This window comes from Nesoenas mayeri, assembly GCF_963082525.1.
Source record: "Nesoenas mayeri genome assembly, chromosome: 3".
NCBI classification, from domain to species: Eukaryota; Metazoa; Chordata; class Aves; order Columbiformes; family Columbidae; genus Nesoenas; species Nesoenas mayeri.
Genome location: NC_137544.1, coordinates 61,186,665 through 61,205,691, shown reverse-complemented (window position 1 = coordinate 61,205,691; position 19,027 = coordinate 61,186,665). Strand labels below are relative to the sequence as shown.

The following is a 19,027-nucleotide window of genomic DNA, read 5'->3' as shown; positions in this document are numbered from 1 at the left end:
TTGCAGAATTTAGCCAAACATATTGAAAAGAGTCGTTACCTGCACCAGTAAGCCTTGTGCAGGAAGTATCTTTGAACATTCTCACTTTTGAGTGTTATAATACTGCCGTGTTTTCACAGGTGTCTTCCCCCGATGTACCAGTCTCTCTGCATAGCCTGGAAACTTCTGCATAAAAAGTGCTGCTTAAATAAAATGTGATGGGATAGATGGGTTTCTGAGACAGAATAAGAATATGAGATGCCTCTCAGTTTAGAGATTCCAGTTATTTTCTGAATAGCAGGAGCTTTTCAGTACTATCTAGCAGAGCAACACCAAAGTAAGAGGAGAAGGCAAAGCATTCCTCTCTCTGCCAAGCACAGCAGTGGAAAAATTAGATTTGCATACCTCTGAATTACTTTCACTGTCTTATAGAACATAAATATTATATATGTATTTAATGGAGCTAATGTCAGATCAAAACTGCAGAAAGGACAAGAAACTTTGAGATGATGTTTCCCTTCAAGTTTTTGTGCTCTCAGTTTCTCTGTTCTGTGTTGACATTATCCATCACTTCTAGCTTCAGATGGTGCCTTATGTGCAAACTGGTATTCTCCCCTCAGGCAAGAAGGTGATTCCCAAACAGAAGTTTGGCAGAGGTGAGCAGCATTCTGGGAGAACCTGTTGCAGGCCTTGCTCGTGTCTTGGCTGTTGGTTATCTTCAGCTTTCTTCACACATTCTAGCTCTTCAAATGAAATAAAGGCAGCAAAATGCCTTCATGTTTCCATTGGTTCCTTCTCTGTGTCAGTGCCTGGCTCAGACTAACTTTAATTTTGTGAGGGTACCAAATACCTAGTTGTGAGTGTTTCTCCAGAGCTCTGCACAGATGCAGTCCAGGGCACTGATGGACAACTTCTGGTGACCTGAACTCCCTCCCTCTCTTGCAGGAGAAACAAGTTCCAGAGTGGGGTATCGGTTCCACCATAGTTTATCTTTGAAGTAAACATATCTCAGCAAAGCAGGGGAGAGGAAAACATCTTCAAGTTTTCTACCTTTCAGTTTCTTCTTCTGCCAGGCATTTTGCTTTTCTTTAATCAAACAGAAAATTTCTCTCCTCTTCTGGTTTTCAAAAAAAGTATTCAAATTTTATGCTTTGTATGTACTTTCCTTGAATTATTTCTTTTTTTTTTCCCCACCTTAAGGTGCAATTCAGGGTCTTTGTGGCTCTGTGGCTCCCATCTACCTTTTTTTCTGTCTTTCTAACCAGAGAGTTCAGAGGGTCAGAATAACCTCAGATGCTTTTCTTCAGCTTATTTCTCTGCCTCCCATTTTCAGTAGCTCACAATGAGTTGTCACCTATAGGACCTCCTGTCATTCATCAGGGTAGATATGACTGACATCTGAATGGTCAGTCACTCATTTGCCTTCTTGTGGTACAGCTCAGCCCCCCTGTTGCTACCAGCCAGTGTCCCAGGTATCATTTGAGACTATTGAAGCTTCTCCTTTGACATGCCTTAGAGGAGACCATTCCATCTCAGCAGCGTGGGTGCACAGAAGTCCTTATGATATTTGGGAACTCAGCTGTTCTGTTGAAGACTCCTCTTAATTGATATTCTTTTCCAATCAGTCCTTTGCGCACTAGAAGTCATTCAGGTTACAGGTCCCACAGGTAAGAAGAGTCCCAGATATCCAGTGGTCCTAAAAAAATGCCATGCACATATCCAAGAATGAAAGATAGCAATGCCAGGAATATAATCTTAACCAGAGGCTGTTCAGTTAGCAAATGAACAGAATCTAGAAAATTTAAGTTCCCTCTGTTTTCATCAAAATTCTTCCTTGCAGAGTGGCAGTGATATATGCAAGGGTTTGTGATGTTTTTTAGCTGTCGGTGTGGTGCCTGCACAGTGACTTGGCCAGGTCACCAGGTTTGGATGAGGATTACTAGGCAGGGTGTGAGAAGATGAAAGCAACAAATCTTAGGAATGTGCCTATGGCACAAGAGACTAGTGCTTGTAATAGAAATGATTAGTCAGAAGTGGTTTGGGAAGAGAGATTACTTCTATATACTAGTTGAAACAGGCATATTCTTTGTGATATCAACATACTTTTTATCCTCTCAAATCCTCAGTTCTCTTTGCTCCTGTCAGTGCAGGGGACCTTTCTGCAGCAAGTTGCCACCAGATCAGCCAGAGTCACAGTGAGACAAGGGGTCTTCTAGTAGCTAGGACCTGGCCCTAGGGATTACATGCAGGAACTTTCTTTTTTCCATCAAATTTGCAGTCAGTCTCAGTCCCTGTCGTCTCTAAAGAGCAACACCAGTAACGACCAGAGTCAGGGAAAACTGGTATAACCTGTATATGCCTGTCTTAGACAGAGTGTGTGGAGCTAAGATAGGCGTTTGAACCTCTTCTCTGTGCTTCCATGCAAGCAATGTTAGGTATGTTGCATGTTTCGCTTGTTCCAGATGGTAGGTGTTCTTTACTTGCTGCTGGCATCTACACTGGACGCATTAGGGAAGAGCATTTGCCCTGAGAGATATTTTCAGCACAGCAAGAAGTAGGGTAATAAAGAAGTGTACATTCAGGTCTCCCGTGGTGGACATAGCACTGGTTGCAGGGCTACTGGACACAGGATTATATAAAATGTGGACAAGATAATTATTAATTACTTTCAGCCGCATAGATCATACCACCAAATTGCAGCCACTTCTGACTTTGTAACATTCAGCATCTATAACCTGATGTCCAGTTCTGCAATAGTTTTTGCTGCTGTCTGCTCAGACATCACCCCTGCAACTAGATGGACTTGTGGATGGTATTCTTTAAAACTCTGTTTCTGTTCCAGAACTTTTGATGTTGCAGAAATATCTTGTAACTTCTGACTGTTACTTAATTAGAGGGTTTTTTGAGAGACAATAGGATTTTCTATGTAATGGTCAACTAAAGGTCTGAGCTGTCCCTTAGAACTGGATTACTCATCTTCCAGCTGCAGTACCAACAGAAGCAGTTAGATTTTCAGAATTTTTGAAAGCCCTTGCTCTTAGCATTACTCTGGAAGCGAGTGAGGGTTTTACAGTGTACTTGGAAATTGCAGACACAATATTCATCACTCCCTCCCTCTGAATTCCACCAAAATCTTAAAACCCTCAACAGTTTAAGAGATGACCTGAATCCTAAATGTTCCTTTGGTTGGTTTGGTTTTTTTTTAACTATTTTCCATGCAGATTTCTGGTTTCCCTCTTCAGGAAACTGAACTGTCAAAAGAGCAATTGCTGTATTATAAAGGGCGAGTAAATCCTTATGGCCTTGCATGAGATTGTGCATACACGTAAAGCCAAAAACAAAGCTGAAGTAATTTCAGAATATGCTGCATTTCTAGAAAAAATATTTAAAACTTCAAAGTTGTATTCTTGTAGTAGCAACAGCTGTAAAAAAGCCCTTCTCTGACCATATCCATATAATGACTGAAGGATGTAGCCCTGTAATTTATACTTCTGAGACAGGGCTGTCTTACCCCCTGTGAACCCTATATTTATTTGGGTTCTACACTGTTCTAACTACCAGCAGCCTCATGCTGGTGCAAAGACCTGCCCTGATGGGCATCCCTGAAGTATTGAGGTTATAAAGGTTTACTGCTGTTCATAGAATCCTAGAATAATTTGGTTTGGAAGGGACCTTCAACAGTCATCTAGTCCAACATCCTGCAATGAGCAGCAACATTTGCAACTAGATGAGGTTGCTCAGAGCCCCGTCCAGCCTGGCCTGGAATGTCGCCAGGGATGGGGCATCTACCACCTCGCTGGGCAACCTGTGCCAGTGTTTTATCACCCTCATTGTAAAAAATGTCTTCCTCATGTCTAGCCTGAAGCTCCCCTCTTTTAGTTTAAAACCATTATCCCTTGTCATAACGCTCTACTAAAACGTCTGTCCCCCACTTTCATATATGGTCCTTTTAAGTAGTGAAAGGCTGCAGTAAAGTGTCCTGTAGAATCAACTTATGCAGTTTCTGTGAGCAAAACAGGCTGAACCCTAAACTACATCTCTTCTAGTAACAAACACAGGGTTAGTACTGATGCTCAACAGCGCTGAGGGCAGTTGTTGGTTCTGCCCTGGTGTTAACCTGCTGCTCCAGCACCGCCGTGGCCTGGGCCAGCAGCCACCCGGGATCCGGCTGGGCAGGGCTGCCAGGGATGGGGCACAGGCTGCTCCCCAAGGCATTTTGGTACAGCCACCCATGCCAGAAAAGAGCTTGGCTTGGATTGACATAAGAAGGGTCCTTGGCCTCTCTCATTTAGAAGCTTAGATATAGCGCCAGGGTTTAATTTTGTATTTCAGACATTTTAAAGCATCGCTGTGCATTTTCAACGAACAGGATGTCCCAGTGATGCATTCTGACACTCCTGGGTTTGGAAGGACGAAGGGGGAGGTTCACAAGTCCAGTGTTGTCCTGCTTTGCCGTCTGCCTTCCCTAGCAGTAACGTTTTAAACAGGCATAAACTGTCCGTGCGCATTATGCTGCTTGTGGAGTGCATTTAGCTTCCTTTGTGAAAACCAATGTATTGCATACTGAAATGAGGTGCTCTCAGCCACAGGTCAGTATGTGATGGTATTAGCTACTCGCTCTAGTGCTGACAGCTTTACTCTCCACAAGCCCTGTCCTCTGTCTTGTATGTGCTGGGGGTGTGTGTGTGTGTTTCCAAGTGGTAGAAACACGAAAAATACCCCATCTCTTTTGTTATTTATGTAACCTAGTCCACAGATTTTTATGACCAGCTTTTTTTTAATTGGCTAACAGTTGCTATCAGTGATATCATGGTTCCAGAAACATTCATAATTTCTACTTTGATGTTTTTATCTCTCTTAACTCGATTCTATAGAAAAAGTACATGTGGAAAGCAAAATGAAATTGTCTTTCTTACTGTACAGTTCTTAATAACTGTATACAGAATATGCAAATACTTCTCTTGGTTGGCTGCAGTAGTCCATCTGTTCTGACAGTATCTCATATTAGATTATCCAAGATGTTTGCCAGCATCCGAGTATCTTGCTTTTCTGCAAATCTCTACCAGAGGCAGAAAGAGGCTACATTTTCATCAGAGCAAGAGAATCTACACAAAGCAAGCTAAATAGGCTTCAAGCCGCTAAAAGACTGCTTATGTGCCTGGGGAAAAGAAGTAAACAATCTTTTTGTGTGTGCTGCTTTCACTGTAGCCTTTTCAGAGCTCTCTTTTCCTTATTCTAAATGCCTCTTTTGCCTGCCAAGAATAAGGATAATTAAATGTTCTTTAAGTGGTGTTTAAAGCTGCATGATAAGAATACCTATCCTCCTGATCCAGTTCCATATAGTAAATATGAACGGAGAACAGCCCTGTCAGGAATGCTACTTCATTACTCCTGAGACTAGCTTTAAGGCGGAGACTTGAAATAACCAATTTTCCCCAGCAGCGACACATGCAGCATCCTTACGAGCGTCTCCAGCAGCACGCCCGCCTCTCGTGTCTGCTGTTTATACAGTAACGCAACTGAACTGAAAAGCAACAGCCTTACGCAGGCTAATTTTAAAGCAGTGCTCTGGTTTGTGATTTTAAAAGGCAGCTACCAATAAAAACATAAATTTAAAAGAACCCCAGAGTCCTTTCTGCTGACCCAGTGATAACTATATTTTGAACTGAAACTGGTTTTTCTATTGTCCTCAACTTTTTTTTTAATATCAATATATAATTACGTTTAGTTCTTTTTTATTTCCTGGTGGTCCTGAGGATGAGACAACCATGAGTACAAGCTGTTTCTTCTCCCCATTTCTTGGAGTTTTTCCTTTATGATGAATAGAAAGTAGTTGTAAATAGTTTTCTTTGCAGTGCTGGATAATGTCTATGTGTAAATGCTCTAATAGCATATGTATTATTTGTGGTAAAACAATGCATGTTTCATTGTGTTAGGCTCCTTTCAGATGAATTGCAAGACCTGGAGAGCTATCCGTGTCTCCTGAGATATTTTTTCAGAAGTGTAAGGCTTTTAAAAAGCAGAAATGATTATTCACATTAGTCTCCAGATTTCCTTCCCCTTTTCTTTATTGCGTGAGGCATTAGCATGGGAACACACTTCACGTTTCTCAGGCTTTTGTCTGTTCCTGCTGCTTTGCCTACTGGAAGTCAAACAGTGCTACTTGGTTTCTGACATAACTGATTACTATGGAAATTATTACCATGTCATAAACAGAGGATTTCACGTGTCGAATGTGCAGCAGGAACGCAGACGATTCTGTAAGCAGAAGGTTCCTGGTAATAAAGAAAAAGGGAAGAGAAATGCAGAAAACACACAATGCCTGTGCAAAAATCCATTGTTGCAGATTCTTTTTCCAAAGGCATAACCTTCAAGAGCATGGGGATCAAGCAGTTTGCTGGGTTTCTTTGTTTTTAAATGAGTAAGAAGATAAATGGGAATTTATGCTTCAAGGAATAATTCTTTTATTTTGACTCCAGCAGTTGGCCCTGGCCAAAGTGATTTCCGAGGGCATTCGATGTATGTCCCGGATCACTGTTCCACGCTAGGGAGACTGGACAGCTATCGTGGCGCTGCACAGCGCTCTGAAACCAGGGACACCAGCTGCCAGACGGAGGACGTGAAAGTTGTGCCCCCTTCAATGAGAAGAATACGAGCGCAGAAGGGACAAGGCATCGCTGCCCAGATGTCTCAGTTCTCCAGCTCATCTGGAAACATGTCAGTGATGAGTGATTCTGCTGCAGTTATATTTCCTTCTCGCCAAAACAGCGACATGGGTTTCCACAGCTTGCCTCGGGCTGGCGCGAGAGTGTCTCTGCAGTCCCTAGAGCAGACACAGAGCATCTCGAGGCAGGCAGAAGACATCGCTGGCACTTTACCCCACCAGATAACTAAATTGCAACTGGATGATAGTGTTGTGCATCTGAGGAATAATCCCACGACAGGGACCATGTCGAGGCCAAATTCTCAAGAGGTGAGGAGTTACGATGGCGAAAAGTCTGCAAGCCCGGCATGCGTGGTCTCTCCTCATGCCACCTACTCAACCAGCATCATACCCAACGCAACACTGTCATCCTCCTCAGAAGTTATCGTTATTCACACTGCCCAGAGTGTTGGATCATTGGATAGCAAAATTACCAGCTCCACTGCCTACCCAAAGCCAAGAGACAATCCTGTTGCCAGCAGTGCAGTCAGTGGGAAAGAAGATCATCATTCTTCGAGCGGTAACTGGAGCGAGAGCAGCTCCACACGTCACTCACAGACTTCAGATACCATCCCATCTAATACTGTCATGATGCTTTCTCTTGGTGACTCTGCCGTCTCTCTCAGCACTCCTGGAAACGCAGAGGCTGGGGCTCAGAGCATGAGCTACAGCTGTAGGAACAATCTTGCTTTACCAAACCCTTCCCAGGACAGCGATGGCAGGAGTGAATCCAGCTGTTCGGGGGAGCGAGCACAAGCAGCAGTGAACAGCACGGACCACTGGCTGTACAAATCTGCAGAAAACAGTGAGACTCCCTCACACAAGGCGGTTTGTACCACACCAGACTGTGCCACTCCCGGTAGCAACCTGAGCAGCAGCAGCCTGGAGAGGACTTCAGTCAGAGATGATTCTACTTCTCTGTATTCTGTGGACCACGATGTTTATTACAGTTCCATGCATATGGACTCCGGACTGAAGTCAGACGTGCCATGCAATAGTACTAATGGTTTTGGGAACCCCAGAGACAGCGTGATAAATGTCTTTGAAGGAAAGGAGAAGAAACATCAGGATGACCAGTCAGGTCAAGGAGACAAATCCCTTGCAAGAAACATCTCTCTGAAAAAGGCAAAGAAGCCACCTTTGCCACCATCCAGAACAGACTCACTCAGAAGAGTGCCCAAGAAAAAAGCCCAGTCCAACGGACAGGTACTTGATGAAACCCTTATTGCCACTCTCCAGCATTCCCTGCAGCTGAATCTCAAGTGCAAAAATGGCAGCTCCCCTTCCCAGAGCCCCTGCAGCGATTATGAAGATCCCTGGGTGCTGCGCTCCCGCAGCCAAAGCTCTGTCAGTGCCAGCAGCAGCATGATGTCCACCACTGCTCCAAACCTCTACTCCATCTGCACGGTCACTCCCTCTCAGAGTGAAACAAGCAGCATCAAGTCGGAGTACGCTGACCAGTGGGGTTACTACAGCGACTATGCCGCGGTGGGAGATGACCAGGTAAAATCCCCGGTGACCCATTCTGCCAGTACATCATCTGCTCTCAGTGATTACAGCATCAGCCACTTCAGTGATGGCTCAAGGGCTTCTGCGCCACAAGTGCCCAGTGGACTGGCCAAACCAAAGAGCACTTCTCCGGAGAAATCCCACCGGGTCACCTCGCCATCAAGTGGGTACTCCAGCCAGTCCAATACACCCACTGCGCTTACTCCAGTGCCTGTACTTCTAAAACCTGCATCATCAGGAAATGGGAAATCCAAGCTGAAGCCTAAAGTGCCTGAAAGGAAATCTTCTCTCCTGTCTTCAGTCTCCATGTCATCATCCTCCACATCTCTTTCTTCAAATACATCTACTGAAGGGAGTGTAAGTGTGAAGAAATTGGAGCCCACCCTGAGCTCTCCTCCGGATTCTGGTTCATCTCCTCCACCACCTCCTCTTCCAACACCTCCTCCACAATGCCCTGGACTTTCTCCTCCCCCTCCTCCTCCTCCAACAGAAGTTGTGGATCTGTCACCATTGCCACCCTCTCCTACATTTCCCCCTCCTCCATCAGAAGCCGATGTAAATTCTTGCTTTGCCCAGACTGTCCCATGGTTTCCACAAGCAGCCTCCATGAGTTCGTTCTCCTCCCCTGTTCCTCCTCCTCCTGCTGTTCCCTTAGCTGTCCCACCACCAGCACCACCTCTTGATCCCAGACTAACAAAAGGTGCAACAATATACCCACAGTATTCTTTTAAGAAACGTAACCAGGAAGAGTCTTGCTGCAGTCCAGTGAAACAGCCGCTCAACAAGCAAGACGCATCGAGACCTGTGATGCCCTTAGTAACTACCAAAGCTTTGCAAATGGTGCAGCTGAGGTCTGTGAAAAAAGTGACAGAAGGTGAACCATCACCTGAATCTGCTTCCGAAACCATCTCTCAGGAAAACGATACTGTGAATTCAGCATCACAGACTTCCCTAAAGCCATCTCTCTCGCTAAGACTCAGTAACGGCTCAGGTGAAGAGGAAATGAAAACTCAAGGCACTTCATTTAAAAACTCAGTTCAGACACTGGCTCGGGGTTCTCCGCTCATTCTCTCTGATAACATACCTGCACTTGACAGGGATCCAAAGCCTACAAGTGCCGTAGGTCTAAACAAGCCTCCCGAAGCTAATTCATTGGGGACAGCTGCTGAAGACACACCTGAGTCTTCAGTGCAGAGCGAAGACCTCCATTCTGGCATGTCACTTCAGGGGTCACCAGCATCTCCCAACAAGACTCAGGTTGTATTGCCAAGCAAGAAACCACCTCCTATTTCAAAGAAACCCAAACTGTTCCTCGTTGTACCACCTCCACAGTTAGATCTCAGAGTGGAAAAAACAGCTGAAGCGAGTGATACTGCCAGAAGCACATCAAGCCCAACTAAGAGAGACACTGTGCTTGCACACTGTGAGGAGGCGAGAAATTGTCTTACAGATGGACTCAGTTCTAGCGAGATGGACTCTGGCAGCCTGGTTCCTGGGGGAGGAGCTGCCAGATTCACCTTCTCTGAGACAGTGGGAGCTAATGCCTTTGTGGTGCAGCCTGCTGCATCACCAGTTCAAGAAGAACCCAAGCAGGAGGAGCAGCCTGCTTTTGATGAAGGAAGCAGTTCAGGCAGCAGCCAAGACAGTGGCAGTAACGCTGACGGGCACCTATCTCAAGAGAACGAAAGTGGTGAGTCTCTTTTCTCTGACTGCTCTTCAGATGCAGCAGTAGCTATTTTAAAGAAGCTAGAGAGTGAGGGTAGCGATCCGAGCATTCAGGTGGGCTTCTGCAGAGAAAAGACCCTCTTGTGATAGTTAAAACTAAAAGCCTAAAGAAACTCACAGGGATCAGATTAATTTATGAGATTTCTTAGAATTCCTTTCTGACTTGTCATTATTGCAGACATGGAAAGATAATGATGCTTTGTTTGACTGTGCTGGGATTAAAACATGCTATGAAAACACAGTTACCTTTGTTAATTTTGATTTTGCATTTTAGTGGAAACCATACAGATTTTCTTTCAGCATTGTTCCCTGCCTGTGTGTGTGTGCAAGCGCAGGCATTTCATGCACCACAGTTTCCTGAGCAAGTGGTGTTGAAATGACGATAAAGACAAGGGTGCACTCACTTGATCTCTCGGATGCTTTGCCTTAGTGGCAGCATGGGCTGGTTTCAGGATTATAAGCCTGTTAGGTTCCCATGCCAAACTGACAGTATTGTTCCTTCTCTCTGCATAGTGGAGGTGTTTGAATCGGACACGGCAAATAGTTCATTCCTGCCGAGCAATAGTTATGGGGAAGAGGCAGACGGAGTGGCAGCGCCTGCGAGACCAAGGACTACTGAGGATCTTTTTGCAGCCATTCACAGGTATGGCTGAAATTGCCCTTCCCATACTGTCGGGTCAGGTAGTTCTCTCAAAAATTAATTTAACATTGTTTTACTAAACCACCCAATTATAACAGTCATTGCTTTAACAGAAAGCACACATTTAGCAACTTTTTACTAAGGCTGTATATGAAAGAACTTACGCTTTATTGTTTAAAAAATATATTTAACCCGTTCTGAGCTAAAAGCTACCAGATTAAGTCAATGTAGATGATATTATAAATATCCTGCCCCTTAAAATATCAAGTTACGTCTAGTATTTATTGTACTGTTCTCAATCTGCCATATTAACTCTACTGTTACTTTTTCTGTATATCTTTTTGTTTTCATTCTCGTTCTTCTCCATCTCTTTTTACTCTCTTCGCTGCTTATATGGTGCAGTTTGGGACAGAGGCTCAACGCTAATGCTTCATGGCAAGCGTGGCTGAAACTGGCAAGTAACACAACATGTCAGTCATATGGCAAAACATATGGCAAATGCTGGATTATAGTTTGCCATAATCCAGCCTGAGGTCGGGTGTTTTGTGTCAAACTGGTTCATGAATGAAATGTGCAACAATGGCTCTATTATTGACATTATTCATTTCCCTTAAAAACAAAATCATCCTGAATAGGCAACTAGATTTTTGTGCTGTTCATGTTAGGTTGTCAAAAAAAACAAAAAGAAAGAAACAAAAAACAAAAGCTTAAAACCACAGTATGAAACGTGTGCACCATTTAAACAGTACACACAGAAGACCATTACCACTCTCTGAACTACTGAGCTTGCTTTTAGACTAGAACCAATGTAGTGGTAGTGCCATCTCGTGGCTTTGTCTTTTCCTTCAAAATTCAGAGGGACCTCATCTCTTAACTGGTCACAGAAAGTGCTTGACAGCATCCATATAGGTTTATCCAGGTGTTTAGTCAGTTTGCGCAGCTGTGCCTGAGTTCTGCATCAGGAGCACTAAGGGATGGGAAAACCTGTTGTGAGAATGTGGCTGGGAGACTGCAGCACTTGGAACCCAAATGCTATTTTTTCATTTTCGAAACTATTCTGTTTCAGATGTTACAAAAATTACAAATATGTGATATTGACTTTTCGTAATTTACGGTTACCCTTAGGACTTGGCCTGTAGGAGCTGTTCTAAAAATGGTTGTTGCATTCATGTTGCATGGTGCTCACTGGGACTGCGACAAATCTGTTTTTAGAATGAATATTCTGGCCAGTTGCCTTTCTCTGTTATGTATGCAGATGGAGAGTGGATCTCTGTGTGTGTGCACCTACATGTAATTCAGGAGTTTATGGGGAAATGGACAATGGAACTGGATGTGACACATTAATAGTTAAAACTGCTTGACACGTTTGTCATTAAGACCTTGCTTTTGCTGGCTTTAGACTTGAACCACTATCTTCCTTAGCTGTTAATTAATACAAAATGTTTTGTTTCCCATTCCCCCTCTCCACCCTATTTCTAAAAGGTATTACTTCAGTGATTGGCGCCTTGAATATGGTTGCTTTGGAGTAAGACAATAAATTTAGTGGTATGTGCGTTAAGGGCAGGAAGAACAACCTTAAGTCACAGATTTGTTTGAATATGTACCCTGTCTCTGTCTGAAAAGCCACCAAAACCAAATTTGGTTCTTAAGTTTCTGCCATATTTCATACATGCTGAGAAAAGCTGGTTAGACGCTGACAGCAAACTGACTGCTCCGCACCGCATTCGCAGTCCTACTGCATTGCTTCAAGCCAGGATAGCTAAGTCTTTCTCTGCAGATCTTTGCAATTGAATTTTGCTTTCTGTTTATTTGGAATTTAATTTGGGTTTTGGCAGCAGTACAACCCCAGCATTGCAGATAGATACCCACAGGAAGCCAAGACACTAATGAAGGGAAGTCTTTTCCCTGTAACTAATGCGCACACGTGCTCACATACGGACTCACAGAGGATCCAAGCACCAGCTTCACTCGCTGCCTACGGTACTGACACACAGTTAAATCCAGGCAAGGTTCTTACGTTTGCCACTACTGAAGTTGTCGTTTTATCCCTACGCCGTCCCTGATGTCCATTCACCCTCACTCAGGCTGAATGGATGTTGGTATCACATTTGTCTTCCAGAAGGGCGGGTGGAGGCAGCAGCAGCTGAAGATGGCAGCTGTTACAGCTGCTGGGGAGGGGTGTCATAAGTGATATTTACATAAACTTCCCCACTTAAGAGAGACAGAATCACTCCAAAGTCTTGGCAGAGTTTACGGCAGTGTCTGTTGCTGCCACCTACTCAGCTGACAGATCCTGCCGCTTTGTTTTCTGTTTGTTGCTTGGTTTGTTTTGTTTTGGTTTTTTATTATCAGTAGGCTACAATGCATAAAGACATTTGAGCTTGCCTTGGCAAAATCTCAGGGCCTTCAAGAAAGTACAGCTAAAGATCACATTAAGTAGAAACCTGTTTTACAAGGAGAGTGGTCTGTATTGAACACATGCGTGATAAAAATTAATATGGAATTACAGCATGATAATCTTGTATTTGTAACGAGTCTGCTGACTTGTTTTAAACTTTTGCCAAAGTAGCATATGCAAAATTAGCCTTTATACAACCTTTTTGAAATAGTTCTTGCTTAGCCGGCAAAGAAGCAAAACAGCTTTGCTACAGACACCAGGCATGTAATACTTTTCTTTCTTTAAGATTTCTGATAGTGTGAAAATGGGGCAGTAGAAGTCCAGTTTCCACTTATTCCCAGTTCCCATGATTGTTTCTTAATTTCTTGTTGTTGTTGCTAGCCCTGCACTTTAAATTTAAAAATATGCCATGCTTTCATTTGGAAAGACCACTTTCATGTCAGGAAGTTGGTCTCTCCTTCATTTAGTCAAAGAGTTGCAATAACAGAGCACCAACAGAACTGTGAATTTTGTGCATCTTAATAGAAACCGGAAAACTCAATTTTCACTATTCATTTAATGTTTGGATTGGAGAGGGGATTTTTTTTTTTTTAAATCATTTAATCCAGAATGGTTACATGTGGCCCACATTACTTTGTCTTAACTTCAGCAGCAGTGCATTGCAATATGCTTTTCTAAAGGCAAGTGCACTAAGCTACACTTCTAATTCTCCAGAGAGCATCAAATGAAACCAGAAACCCCAACATACTCTAGATGACGTTTGTTATCAAATCCCCAAACTAACAGACAGCACTTAATACAATCTTCATAATGCATTAGTATTAGCAGTTGAATACTGACTCCAGAAGACCTGATTCACTAAGTTCACTAAGGAGTTTTGGACATCAGTGTTGCCAGGTTTAGTGGTTTCATTGTTCCAGATTCACAGAAAAAGAACAATAAACTTAGCTTATACCTCCAATACCTGCATTAGAGCCCGTACAGTTTTGGTGGTGTTCTTACTCATGCTTTAGATTTAGATTACTTTTCCTTTATCCTTCTCTGTGCTTTAGCTTAATGCATTGTCATCCCTCTAAGCTGAGTTAAATTAGGAGAGGTTAAAAGTTTCATTTTTTCCCTTGGTCCTTGTTTTTTTTCCCCTCAAACTCAGATCCAAAAGGAAAGTCCTTGGCCGTAAAGATTCTGAAGACGACCGTACCCGCAACCATTCTCCGTCGCCCCCCGTAACTCCCACCGGTGCTTCCCCGACCTTAGCTACCCTCAAACAAGCCGGATCCATTCAGAGAAGCGTTCGCAAGAGCAGCACCAGCAACGACAACTTCAAAGCCCTGCTGCTGAAGAAAGGCAGCCGCGGCGACACCAGTTCCCGCATGTCCGCTGCAGAGATGTTGAAGAACACGGACCCGCGGTTCCACCGGACAAAGACGGAAGCCTCCCCTGACCTTCCCGACAGCCCGGCCAGCTGCTCGCCCAGCAAGAGCAAGCGGGCCCAGGAAGAGTGGGCCAAGAGTGAGGGCCTGATGCCCAGGAGCATGTCCTTCTCTGGCACTCGCTATGGCCGGTCACGAACGCCCCCCTCTGCTGCCAGCAGCAAGTACAATGTCCGCAACCGCATCCAGAGCAGCCCCATGACCGTCATTAGCGAAGGAGATGGGGAAGCGGTGGAACAGTCCGAGGGCAGGGTCCGAAGGACTTCGGAAGAGCAGCAGGAGGGGCAGCTTGACATGTTTAACAGTGATGAAATGGACGTGAATGACTTTCCATATGCTGAGGAGGCAGGCTGCAGGGAGACTTCGGATCCAACCCACGTAGACTTAATGACTCAACCAGGTATTTCAAGGAAGTATCTAGGCCCTTCAGCTGAAGAAAGTTAAAAGGCAGTGACAAAAGGCGTTGGAGATTAGTCTAGAAAATGACAGAGGACTAGATTCCAGAAGAAAGCCCAGACCAGGACAAGTTTACTTTGCTGAGCATTTATTCCATGAACTGCATGTGTGTCTTTAAATGCTAAAGCAATGATAGTTCTGCATGGTTGGGGTTGGGGTGGGGAGGACTTGCTTTGAATGAGGGGTCTGTGGCTTAAAGGAAGTTAACAGTTGCATTTTTTTGTGTAAAGCCTTAGAAGTCTTCTTGTGGGGGGGAGTTTTCTCAGAGCCTGTAGGGGTGTGAAGCTTTTCTTTTTTTCTTGAGACTGCGATTGTGCAAGCAAAATTGAGGAATAAGCCTGAGAAAGAGGAACAGGAAGGCTCCTGTGGTACAAACTTCAAAAGCAATGTGGTGGTGCTGTGTTGTAGTGCGTTGGTTAAGAAGAGAGAGGCCGAGTGAGGCACGATCACCTATGAGAAGGTGGCAGGGTTGGTACTGGGGTTACATGGCTCATTACTGGGGTATGCCCCGGTGTTTGAAGAAGCGTGTCCTGCTAAAACAATTTGGTCACCAGGTAATTAATTGATCCAAGGTACTTTTTTTTTTATTTTCCTGAGGGAAAATGAAATATGTAGTTGCCATGGAAAAGGGAGCCAAGTTCTATAACACACTATTAGCTGCTATGCAGCTACACACGTATGCTTGGTGGAACACTCCTTTCCAAGTGAATTGCTTCCTTGAGTATCCCCTTAGCGAACCGGAACAACCGGATGTGTGCCGAGGATGCAAGCAGACAGCGGAGGAGTGGGAGAGGAACGAAGCAGAGTGCTGCTGGAGTTTGGAAGGGTTAACGTTTCTGACTTGGAAAGCAAAATTTGACTTTGGGAACTTGCACTACAGAGCTGTAGGTAGAGCCTGACTTTCAGAATTGAAACTTGGGAATTGTGTTTTGCCAGAAGTCTTTCTTCCATTTGTCAAAATGGGAAGATGATTACTTTTCATCACTTGAAATACAGATACTTGCTAACTTTTGGTTACCAAAGAATAAGTTACAGTTACTTTCCTTTTTGATTTGCCTGCAGTATTTCTCTTCTTTTTTAACCTTAATAATTTAGTGAGGTTCATTTTTATTGTATATTTTACAGATAATAAAAACATTTAACGGTTTTCCAATTGTAAAGAAGACCATTAATTAAAACTGAAATATTGGCTGGAGTTTTTGGTTCTTAGTAGGAATGAAGCTTTTAATTTTTAAGAAGAATTTTGCATCATTTGATGGCGTGCGCAGTTTTTGTATTGTTTGTAAATATTGAAAGTTGTTAAAATATCTTTTGATCTCCCTATCGTAGAATTTACACATTTTTAGATTGCTTTTAAGAAGAAAAAGCACTCTTTGTAGATTATTTATTTTAGAGAAATATGCTTGTAATCTCTTTCTTCAATCCTTTATTTGTTAGTAATGTAAATTTCAGGGGCCTTTGTTTAACTCTTCCCGTCACAGGAGGGGAATAGTGATGAAAATGCTGTGACTTTGCTTCAATAAAGAAAAAGGCTGCCAGTTGCCATATTGTCTTTTGAGTTGATTAAAATCTCCTTCAAAAGATGTGTCCTGCAGCATATGGCAACCCACGGAATGCCATAAACCATGCATCCAGCTACTAACCTCCAGTTTTCATTAAAAATGTACTAATTCACTTCAGAAACAACTAAAGCGTACTTACATATCCATGCCACTTTGTCATCTCAGTTGCTGAGACTAAACAAAATTGAAATAATCCTAAACTTTTTCCAGTGCCATTTGTGAGTGTTTCTACTACTTCTCTCTTACTTGCAACCTGTCCCAGAAAACTAAAATTCCTGGAGAACCAGATTATAAGCAGCATGTGTGAGAAGGGGAATAAAGGGGAGAAGGTGAATCCAGCTGCACTCACTGCAGCAAAGGTGGGATCGACTGGTGCACAGCAAACTTTACCATTTTTGTGTCCTAAATATGTTTAAGCAACCATTGGATTTTTTAAAAATTAAATGAAAACCTAATTGAATAAAGTAGATCATTTTGGATATTATTAATATTGATCTGAACTACATACTGTTGCAAAGAGAGAGCGCAAAACATTCTGCAGCTGCTGAACATCTCGTGAGTTTTGCTTTGGTGTCTCTCCCAGGGCTGTTCACATGGAACAGGGAGCGCTGTGTCCTTCTCACACCAGGTCCTTTCCCTTTCAAAGCTGTGCGTAAAGGCCAACTAGTCCTCATGCCACCACCCTGACAGGAAAAGACTTGTGCTTTGTTTTATCATTTACCAATGGGGAAATCATCTATGTGAAAAATTGAAGCACTGGAGAAAGTTACAGTTCTGGGGCCTGCAACTTCCGCAGGACTTGGCAGCATTTTGCATGGAGCGCCTGCAGGAGGGAGCCAGGCCAGCTCGTGTCCCTGTCGCTGGCCAGCTGATGTGCCCCTCAGTTTTATGGGCTGTATGGGGAATGCTTTGGAAAGCCTTGGCTTGTGTGCACACCATCTTGTCAATGCAGGTAGGTGAGATAAACTTAAAGGCAGCAGGGGCTGGGTTTTTTCTCTGTCCACAGGGAGCCTTGATGCTCATCTAAAACCTGCCTGTGGTGTAAGGTGAGTTTGGGCTGAGGCTCAGGTTTTGGCTAAGGTGCAGAAGGCAGTGTTTATGTAGCCCTGTTGATGTTGCTACATGACTACATTTTACACAGTATAAGATGTAGTGAGATACGTCTTCTGAAATATGTTTAATAGAGCTTATATTGGTATTTATTTAGGCAACTCAGGTAACTTTCTTATGGAGATGTTACTGTGTCATTTCCCCACTGCCATCATCCCCTGTAGCAGCATGCAGAATTGGTTAGTAGCTCAGTTTTTTCAGCAATACAGTCTTTGGCCCAAGTTTCCACTACAGAAAAGGACACCTTTAGGCCGTGTTTTCTGTACTGGCAACAACTTTGGTGTGTATATAATTATGCAAAGGAAAACACAGAATCATAGAATCATTTAGGTTGGAAAAGACCCTCAGGATCATCGAGTCCGACCATAACCTCACCAACTCTAGCACTAAACCATGTCCCTAAGAACCTCGTCTAAACGCCTTTTAAACGCCTCCAGGGATGGCGACTGCACCACTTCCCTGGGCAGCCTGTTCCAGTGCTTCACAACCCTTTTCGTGAAGAATTTTTTCTTAATATCCAATCTAAACCTCCCCTGGTGCAACTTGAGGCCATTTCCTCTTGTCCTATCACTTGCTACTTGGGACAAGTACATACTTAATTTCTGTTGCACATCCAACTTCAAAGATCCTTTCTTCCATGATAACCTTCCTCCATAGGCAGGGTTTGCAATTTTGGCTTCAATGGTCACAAGTATGGGTTAAGTTTAGCAAACCTCTGCTAAAGACACCCAGAGCAGTAGGAGAGGACGAAAAATATGCAGGCTTTGGCCATGCTAAAGAGAAAAAGGAGACTCCAGTGATTCTGATGCTTAATCATACTGTCACAGGGCGTGTTCAGAGTTTACAGTTCGTTTACAGTTTGCCTCTAAAACTAGAATCATTGAAGCTAGATGTGAGATTAATATCCAGTTTTCCTTTTATTTGGCATGGTTTTCAGCTTCAGTCTTCTCCTGAATTTTGCTCTGTATTAACTCATTCTATGCCTCCTTCGTTCATGTTCAAAGTGTGTTCTTCCCACTTACAGCCTCAGTCCCCCTTAGAGCCCTTCAGTTACTACATTACTACATCCATAAGGTTCTTTGGCATTTGTAAGCCTTCACTATTTATGTACTGGACAGAGGAGAACTTATTATCTTAATTTAAAAGAAGGATGGTTATGCAAGGAGCAATAGCTTCGTGAAAGGAGGTTTGGAAGGGTACTGGAAATCAGTTAAAATAATTGGGAAAGAAGTGGATTTGATGAATGCAGGGTTTTGAGGAACCGTGGCAGGGTGCTGGGTCCTGCATAAGGCTCAGCCTGAAAGAAGGCACAGAGTAATGGCAGAAAAGGTGGAGGAGGGAGATTACTGAAAAGAAAAGTACAGCAGATGCACAGAAGGACAGTAAGGTATGAAGCAGGCAGGCTAATGCAGATGCGTGAAGATAAAAGTAGCTTCAGCAAGTACAGAAGAGAGAAGGTGGCAAAGGACCAATGGGGTAGTCACAGCAAGGGGAAAGAAAAAGTTTAGCTTATGT

The 19,027-nt window shown here is 43.6% G+C and overlaps 1 protein-coding gene across 1 annotated transcript in view; it reads left to right on the top strand.

The window, feature by feature from the left end:
- NHSL1 (NHS like 1) overlaps positions 1-14,828 on the top strand; it is a gene marked incomplete at both ends in the record, with an annotated part of 176,620 nt that extends 161,792 nt beyond the window's left edge. Inside the window, 3 exons of the mRNA XM_080342809.1 lie at positions 6,459-9,881; positions 10,430-10,559; positions 14,105-14,828. Coding sequence (XP_080198935.1) covers positions 6,459-9,881; positions 10,430-10,559; positions 14,105-14,828 — 4,277 coding nt within the window. The remainder of the gene's footprint in view (positions 1-6,458; positions 9,882-10,429; positions 10,560-14,104) is intronic.
- Between the last annotated feature and the right edge of the window lie 4,199 nt (positions 14,829-19,027).